Source organism: Balaenoptera physalus (genome assembly GCF_965194825.1).
Source record: "Balaenoptera physalus genome assembly, chromosome: 1".
Lineage (NCBI taxonomy): Eukaryota > Metazoa > Chordata > Mammalia > Artiodactyla > Balaenopteridae > Balaenoptera > Balaenoptera physalus.
This window is the reverse complement of record NC_138882.1, coordinates 170,758,415-170,765,909: the sequence shown is the minus strand read 5'-3', so window position 1 is coordinate 170,765,909 and position 7,495 is coordinate 170,758,415. Positions and strand designations below refer to the sequence as shown.

At 55.5% G+C, this 7,495-nt stretch overlaps 1 protein-coding gene across 3 annotated transcripts; it reads right to left on the bottom strand.

Annotated features, from left to right (window-relative positions):
- Positions 1–6,650, bottom strand: LOC309637150 (myotubularin-related protein 9-like). 3 transcript variants are annotated; one of them, XM_082411311.1, is made up of 10 exons: positions 6,101–6,648; positions 5,811–5,919; positions 5,492–5,617; positions 5,203–5,376; positions 4,494–4,720; positions 2,874–3,035; positions 2,547–2,688; positions 2,240–2,400; positions 395–546; positions 1–313 (listed from the first exon to the last, which is right to left on the bottom strand). In XM_082411311.1, the coding sequence occupies exons 1-10, from the start codon at positions 6,283–6,285 to the stop codon at positions 180–182; spliced, it is 1,572 nt and encodes a 523-aa protein (XP_082267437.1). In that variant the 5' UTR covers positions 6,286–6,648; the 3' UTR covers positions 1–179. The 3 variants fall into 3 exon arrangements, with proteins under 3 accessions (XP_082267437.1, XP_082267436.1, XP_082267438.1); XM_082411310.1 differs by having other exon boundaries at positions 2,240–2,460; positions 6,101–6,647; XM_082411312.1 differs by lacking the exon at positions 395–546 and having other exon boundaries at positions 2,240–2,460; positions 6,101–6,650.
- Positions 6,651–7,495: the final 845 nt, after the last annotated feature.

Sequence of the window (7,495 nt, the reverse complement as noted above, 5' to 3'; positions counted from 1 at the left end):
TACCAGTCATGGATACCTTTATTATTTGGACCTTCTCCCTACACTTTGGACACTTCAAACCTGGAACTTCAGTATTATGGGCTAGGCTGGGTTGCAGGCACTGTCATTCAAGGTCCAACGGTGCTGAGGGGCCTGGAGAAGTTTCAGGAACATCTCAACCACCATCCAAGGACCAGTACTTAGGGTTGGGGCTCAGAGGCTGAATCTGTTGGCTGAGAGCCTTCTGTCTTCTCCTGATCTGTTGCTATTTGCCACACCTTCTCCCATGCTACCTCTGAAGGCTCAGGTGGATGGGTCCAGCGCAGAAACAGGCCTGAGGAAGAGGAGGAGGACAGGTAAGGAAGCTGAGCAGAGGGGAGAACTCCCCCAGGGAGGAGGAGGGAGAGGGGGTCACCTTGCCACAGTCGCAGGCTCTGGGGCTCCACAGAGGGCCAGATGGCCAAGGGATTGGGGGCGTAGAGCGGGTTCCGGAGTTTTCGTTGCTCTTTTGGCTGATTGAGCCCAGACCACAAGGAGTGTGTTCGTGTCCTCACTTCACACAGGCATCTGGAGGGGGTGAGAGAGTGAGCTTCCAGGCTCAGCTATGCCCTCTGGGACTCCGCGTGAGGGCCCTGGTTAGTAGGGTGACAGCTCCCCCAGGGCAGTGATACCCTCTCCCGCAGATGTTACTGCGCGTCAGATCCTGAACTGGGCACTACAATAAAGCAGGAACAAGACAAAGTCCTAGTTCTTAAGGAGTTCTGCTTAGCTTTGCTTTGAAAGGATCAGGGAAGGCTAATTAAGAGTGTGCCATTTGAGCTGGGTCTAGCATCAGAAGTTCACCAGGTGTGCAAAAACATGGAAATACTTAGGAGGGGGAACTGCAGGAGCAAAAGCAAGAAAGTGGGAAAGAGCCCAAGGTGAATATTGATAGGTCTAGACTGATGAGTTAAAAAAAAAAAAAGATGAAAGTGGAGATAATAAGAGCAGTGAGGAAGCTGTTCCAGTGGTCCACATGGAAAGGAAAGTCTGGATTAGGGTAGTAGGAGGGGCCTTGGACAGGAAAGGACTAAGCTAAGAAATTCTTAGTAGAGGGACTTCCCTGGTGGTGCAATGGTTAGGACTCCGTGCTCTCAATGCAGGGGGCCCAGGTTCAATCCCTGGTCAGGGAACTAGATCCCACATACGTGCCACAACTAAGGGTTTGCATGCCACAACTAAGGAGCCGGCGAGCCGCAACTAAGACCTGGCACAACCAAATAAATATTTTAAAAAAATAAATTCTTAGAAGAAAAGCTAAATATGAAGGGTGGGGGAGAGGGAGGTAAAAATAAGTTTCTAACCTGGATGATAAGCAGAGTTAGTGAAAACAACATGGTGGAGAGGAGGCCACTGGGCAACAAAAGATAACTAAATATGAGCTCTACCTTCTTAGGAGTGAACCCTCCCTCCCCTCATCTCAGTCTGATGAGAGAAAGATGGCTGATGGGAGCTCATTGGCGGCATATGCAACAAGCCAACCAAATAATAAAAATAACTACCACTCGTGTGCCCACTGTGTGCCAGTCACTGTGCTAAGCACTTTCTATGCTTTAACTCAGCTAATCCTCACACATGCCCCCACCTCACCTCTAGGCTATGGTGACTATTATGATCCTTTGCTTGCTACTGATGAAACATATTCAGGGTTGCTTTTGATCACCCAGCAGGTGAGTGGTGAAGCCAGAACTTGAGCCCAAACAATTTAACTCAGCATTCAACCTCTACTCTATTGCTTCACTAGAATCAACCCTGTAAAGTGGTAGAGAGCCCCAGAAACGATTTTGGCAGCAACTTTCCCCTTCAGTCCTTGTTTTTAAGCTAGGAGTGCACTTGTTCTTGGCTATGGACAGAGTGGGGGGTAGGTCTAAAGGATTGGCCATGGACCCATTTATTTCTGGCTTTGCAGAAGTTAGGGGGAAGTGTGAGCTCTGGAGGTAGGAGAGGAGAGGACACTCCGAGTTTTTCTAAGAGAGAAACTCGTTTGAAAGGGAAAGATGTCTTTTTTTTTTTTTTTTGGCTGCACCTTGCGGCTTGCGGGATCTTAGTTCCCCGACCAGGGATCAAACCGGGCCCCAGCAGTGAAAGCGCTGAGTCCTAACCACGGTCCACCAGCAAATTCCCGAAGATGTCTTCTAAGAAAGTAGGCTGCCAATGCAGCAGGTACCCGCCCCTGTCCTGTGCCTGCCCTCTGACCCACCTTGACACCCCCTTAGCTCACCTCTCCTTTTCACTGTTGCAGAGGAAGGTGCCGAAAGGGGAGGCATAGGAGTGATCAAACAGCGCCAACAGCATCCCCTCCCCAAACTCCAGCGACAGTGGGAACTGGCGGCCCAGCTGCCACACGCAGTCCAGGAAGAGGAGAAAGATGGGTGCCTCGTGCTTGGGGCGGGTGTGGGAGAAGGCCGAGTGAGCACAGCGCAGCTGGAAGGGGTGGCCGGCCTGGGAAGGGGGCAGAGCGATGGGCACAAGGAAGTGGGGATTCTGGATGGAGGGCTAGGGCTGGGCTGGGCAGGGCAGCCACTTACCTGGATCCACTCTCGCTCTATCAGTTCCTGGAATCCAGCCATGGTTCGGCTCAAGGGGTCTAGGATGAGTTGGGCCAGTGAAGTCACTAGCAGGGTGCTGTCCGTGCCTTCGGCCCCATGCACCAGGATGCAGGCCCCTTCCCTGTGGGCCCAGGGCTTGTCAACAGTGGCCTGTCCTTCCCTGCCTGGGGTGGCCAGGCCAGGAATAGAAAGGGCCCATTTGAAACCTGTATTTGCTTACTGAGATGTGGTTTCGTGCCCAGACATTGAGAGCCCTGCCCACCCTGCTCTCTTCTCTGTCTTGTAGGGTGTGGGGGGGGGCCTTACCACTCCATGCCCTGGGCTGCTAGGCAGGCTGTGCTTAGTGCCTCCTTCACATGTGACAGCCAGCGGCAGCCATCTAGTCGACTAAGCCAGCGGTCCATGCTCTGCTCCAGGTCCCCACAGGCTTCCACCAGGTGCACGAAGCTCTCCTGCAGGGGCCGCCCCCTGCACAAGTGGGAGTCTGGTCATACCTCCTCCAGCCCAAGCTCTGGTGAGCATAGCCTAGGAACAAATGCTGCAGACCAGTGAGGGAGACATAGAGCCCTCAGAGGAGCCCATCTGACAAGAGGGACACAGGGCCCTTTGGAGAGCCCACCTAATCTGATGGAAATGTCTCCCCAATCTTGAGGATTCCCCAGTCTGGTGGAGGAGACCTGAGACCCTTTGGGGAGACCTAGTCTGTTGGGGAAGCATAGCAATGCCTGGGGAGGGGTCACATAGCCCCCTGGAGAAACAGAATGCCCTGGGAAACCCCAATTTGATGAAGGTGTCACAGTACCCTTGATGTACCCTAGTCTGATGGGAGCAACACAGTACCCCCTGGGGAGAACCAGTCTGACAAGCCTCTGAGATTCTGGTATCTGCTCCTACTTCCCAGGAACTGTTCTGCTCTAGATCACCAGGAACCTCCTGCCAGAAAATCTAACTGAGACTTTTTCAGGCTTGTTTAAAAGCCTTCAGTGGCTCCTCACTGCCTTCAGGATAAGCTCTGAGCTCATAATCATGGCATTCAAGACCTTTGCTCTGGCCCCTGTCACCCCTTTAGCCTCTCTACCTCCATCTCTCTTTCCCTGCCTCCACCTCACACTCCTCACTCCCACCTCACTGAAATGCTTGCAGTTCCAAAACAACAAGTGACTAGGCTCCCTGCTCCTGCACACCTGCAGTGCCTTCACCTGGAATGTCTTCTCATCCTCTGACTTACTCCTCCTCTCTTTCAGGTCTCAGCTAAAACATCCTGTTCTCAGGGAAGCTTTCTTAGGATGACCTATTCTAAGAGAGGGGCGCGCCTCTTCTGTGCTGCTACTTATCACACTGAATTCTAATTGCCCATTTACTGCTGATCTTCCAACCGTGTCTGGGCTGGCCACCGTCTCAGCCTCTGTGCTGGGTCAATGTTGGCCGAATCAATGAATAAACAGAGTTTTGTATTCTGGATAGGGGAGCAGTCCACTCTCAAAGCACAAAAGTCCTTCAGGACTTTCTCTTGGTTCTACCAGCACCTGGAGACAGAGGGAGCAGATAACTGTGCGGGTATAGCCCTCAAGGGCAGGGCTGGGACGTGTGTGTGTGTGTGTGTGTGTGTGTGTGTGTGTGTGTGTGTGTTGAGGTTGTTCCTGTGTGTGTGTGTGTGTGTGTGTGTGTGTGTGTGTGTGGTGAGGTTGTTCCTGTGTGTGTGTGTGTGTGTGTGTGTGTGGTGAGGTTGTTCCTGTGTGTGTGTGTGTGTGTGTGTGTGTGTGTGGTGAGGTTGTTCCTGTCAGTGGGGGCATGCCCACCTGGCAGGATGGCTACCAGGAAAGACCTAACAGTCCTGGACGTTCCTAGAAGACAGCCCTCCCCCTGCCCCCATCCATGAAGAGTCCTGCACGAAAGAACCTAGGAGAGGATGGGAAGACCCCTTACCTCTCCAGGGGCCGGTGCAGCCGTTTCCAGCCCGGGTAGGCGGACTTGGCCTCGGTGCCGCCGCCAGTCATGCGGGCCTGTTTGGCGGCCTGGGCCGAGCGCGTGTCCACGATGAAGCCCCGGGCCCCCGGGCGAGCCCCCGCCAACACAGCTTGCAGCAGCTCCTCGTCCTCAGCGCAACGCCGCTTCTGGGGCCCGGTCAGGGGCTGGCTGGAACGTAGCAGCACCTGCGGACAGGGACTCAGCTCGGAAACTGTACCCACCCGGCCCCGGTTCAGGGACTTCGCTCAGGGGATCCCTAGGCCGGGTTTACACACTGGAGCGGGCCTAGAGCTGTCTGGGGCGGGGCGACGGGGGGGTAGCTCAGGAGCCCTGGGGGCTTCGGACCGGGTCTGGGTGGGTTGTGGCCAGAGGGGGGAGGGACCCGCTGGGTAGAACGTGGGCGGGTCATGGGTTGATAAAAGAGAGACAAGGCTTCAGGGGGCCCAGACCAGCCGGAGGTGGGGCCGGAGATTGGCGAGACTCGGAAACCAGGGAGAGGGGCGGGGTCAGAATCGATGAAGGCAGGGTTGAGCCGAGTGGGCGGGGCCAGAATAGGGCCGGAGCCCGGGCCGCAGCCCGGCAACCAACAGGCCGGCCAGTGCAGAGAAGAGCCAAGAAGGGACGCAGAGGGTCCTAGCGGCGGGCTCTGGGGAGGGGTGGGGCTCACGGTTCCGCTGGGAGCGTGGTAGTAGCTGAGCACAGGGAAGCGGCCTCCCTGGCGGAAGCGGGCGCTGCGCGCCAGGGCATCGTCGTCCACGGCGCGAGGCACGATCACCGCGCGGGGGTAACTGGGGCACAAGCTGAAGTCCTCGTTCGCCTCGCTCAGCCGCCACGCTCTGGTCTGCGGCACAGGGAGGGGCGAAGACCAGGTCTAGGGCACCCAATGAGTGCCCTGTCCCCGCGCCCCTTCCAGACCCGGCTCTCCCACATCCCCAGGCCCCCACGACCGCGCCGACCTCGCGAGCTACTCGCTTGTAGTAGCGTTCGGGTGGGTGGAAGTGCCAGGATTCGCCCAATCTCAAGCCCTTGGGACGGTAGAAGAACGGAAAGGAGGTGATGACCGATTCCAGGGAGGACAGCGCCTGGGGAACGAAGGCAAGGGATCTGGGAAAGGTCGGAATCCGGCCCTCCGCTCCGCAGCTCCCGCCTCTCCACGCACTCTAGACCACCCTGCATCCCCTTGCCATTAGCTATGCTCCGGGATAACACTGGATGCTGAGTCCCCTTGTTACGGGATAGGGTAGCTTAAGTGCCCCTGGTGCACCCCTGGCGTACCTCAATGGAGCGGGAGATAGCCAGCGTCGCTTCCACGCCCTCTATGTCCAGCTGCAGCACTCGCAGGTCCTTACAGCGCAGCGTGATGGTGCCGGCGTCACCCGCGACCCTGGGGATGGATAAACTTAGGCTTAATGTCCCCTGACCTCTACCAGAGGGGAGGAGAAAGGAGTTTCTTAGGATTGTACGTTATGCAGGGGGGGCACCAGCTCCAACTGCGCTTGCCCTTCCCCCTCTCCCTGCGGAGCCACGCGCTCCCAGACTACGGGGATGTCCCCGCCACGTCTCACCGCTTCTCGATGGAGTCGACACTACGCAACAGCAGCAGCCACAGGTCTGGAGTCGCCTGGGGCCCTGGCGACAGCAGCAGGTGGTGGCCGGTGACGCAAAGCGTGCCGCGCAGCGGGGGCATCTCCGGGCCCCGCAGGAGCTCGGCTTGGGCCTGGCCCGTACGGATCATCTCCGAGAACTCCATTCCTCCAGCGGTGGGCCTGGGGCCCGGCAGAAGGACAGACTCTAGGAGCGTCAGGCGGGGTGAGCGCGGGCTCCGAAAGGGACAGGAACTGGCTGGGCAGCTGGCGACGCCGGCAGGACAGCTGTTAAGGAGGCCCTTTGGAGGAAGGGATCGCACAGTTTCACAGGAATTTCCCCCTCCTATTGCCAGCACTTCTTAGTGAAGACCCCGGGGCTAGAACCTGTTAAGGAAACCTCAATTTCATCATCTGTGAAATGGGGAGAATATTCTTGTTAAAGCCCTTTACCTCCTGCCTGGGTCGCAGGAGGCACTCACATTTTTGGTTTTTTTAACTGTGGGGTGCTGGCACTCTCACCGATTTAAAAAAAATAAAGAAAAATACCGTCTCTTCTCCTGTACCCTGGTGGAAGGGGTGGAAAGGGTGGGTGTGAAACTGGGCACTGTCTGCATCCTCCCCTACATCGGAGGCTGGGTGGGGGAAATCCCTTGGTCCACCTTAAATGCAAGCAGCTGTGTAGCAGGCACCCCTCCCCCACCACAGCTGGAAGTCCCTGCCTGAGAGCGCCCTCTATGGGGGCCACTTCTGGTATAGTGCTGCCCTCAGGAGCTCCATCCCTCATCACTCCATCCTTTGCCCAAACATGAATTGCCTGTACACTGAGCTGGGCCCTCCACTGGGTGCTGGGACCCAAGAATGGCTGAGGAAGGTTCTGTTCACAGGGTTTTCAGTTTGGCAAGAGACACACTTAAGCTGGTAAATTACTAGAGTTTAAGTCTATTTGCTGGAGGACCCATCCATCCAAGTGTTCCTTTATTTCTTAAACACTGATGCCTACACTGTGTTAAGTGCTGATTACTAAGAAAAATAAGATGTACTCCTGCCTTTAAAGAGCCTTCTGGTCTACTAGGTTCCAGGCTTCTATGTGTGTGCAAAAGCCTTCCATCAAATAATGAAATCATAGGTGCCCCCCCATAATATAACATAAAGTTGGAACTGCTCTATGAAAGGAACCAGACATAAAAGAGTATAAATTATAAAATTCCAGTCCAGCAGCATCAGCTGGGATGGGAATTCGTTAGAAATGCAAATTATTGGGCCCTACCCCAAACATACTGAATCTGAAGCTCTGGGAACGGGGCAATCTATTTTAACAAGTTTTTCAGATGATTCTGATCCATGCTAAAGATTGAGAACCCCTAGAAAGTATAC

Bases quoted from the DNA above. Each gene is read 5' to 3' on its own strand.
- LOC309637150 (XM_082411310.1), bottom strand. From the start codon at position 6,285: ATGGAGTTCTCGGAGATGATCCGTACGGGCCAGGCCCAAGCCGAGCTC. The intron at 5,920-6,100 runs GTGAGACGTGGC...ATCCATCCCCAG, and splicing joins GTCGACTCCATCGAGAAGCG to GGTCGCGGGTGACGCCGGCA. The intron at 2,689-2,873 runs GTAAGGCCCCCC...CTGGGCCCACAG, and splicing joins GCAGCCCAGGGCATGGAGTG to GGAAGGGGCCTGCATCCTGG.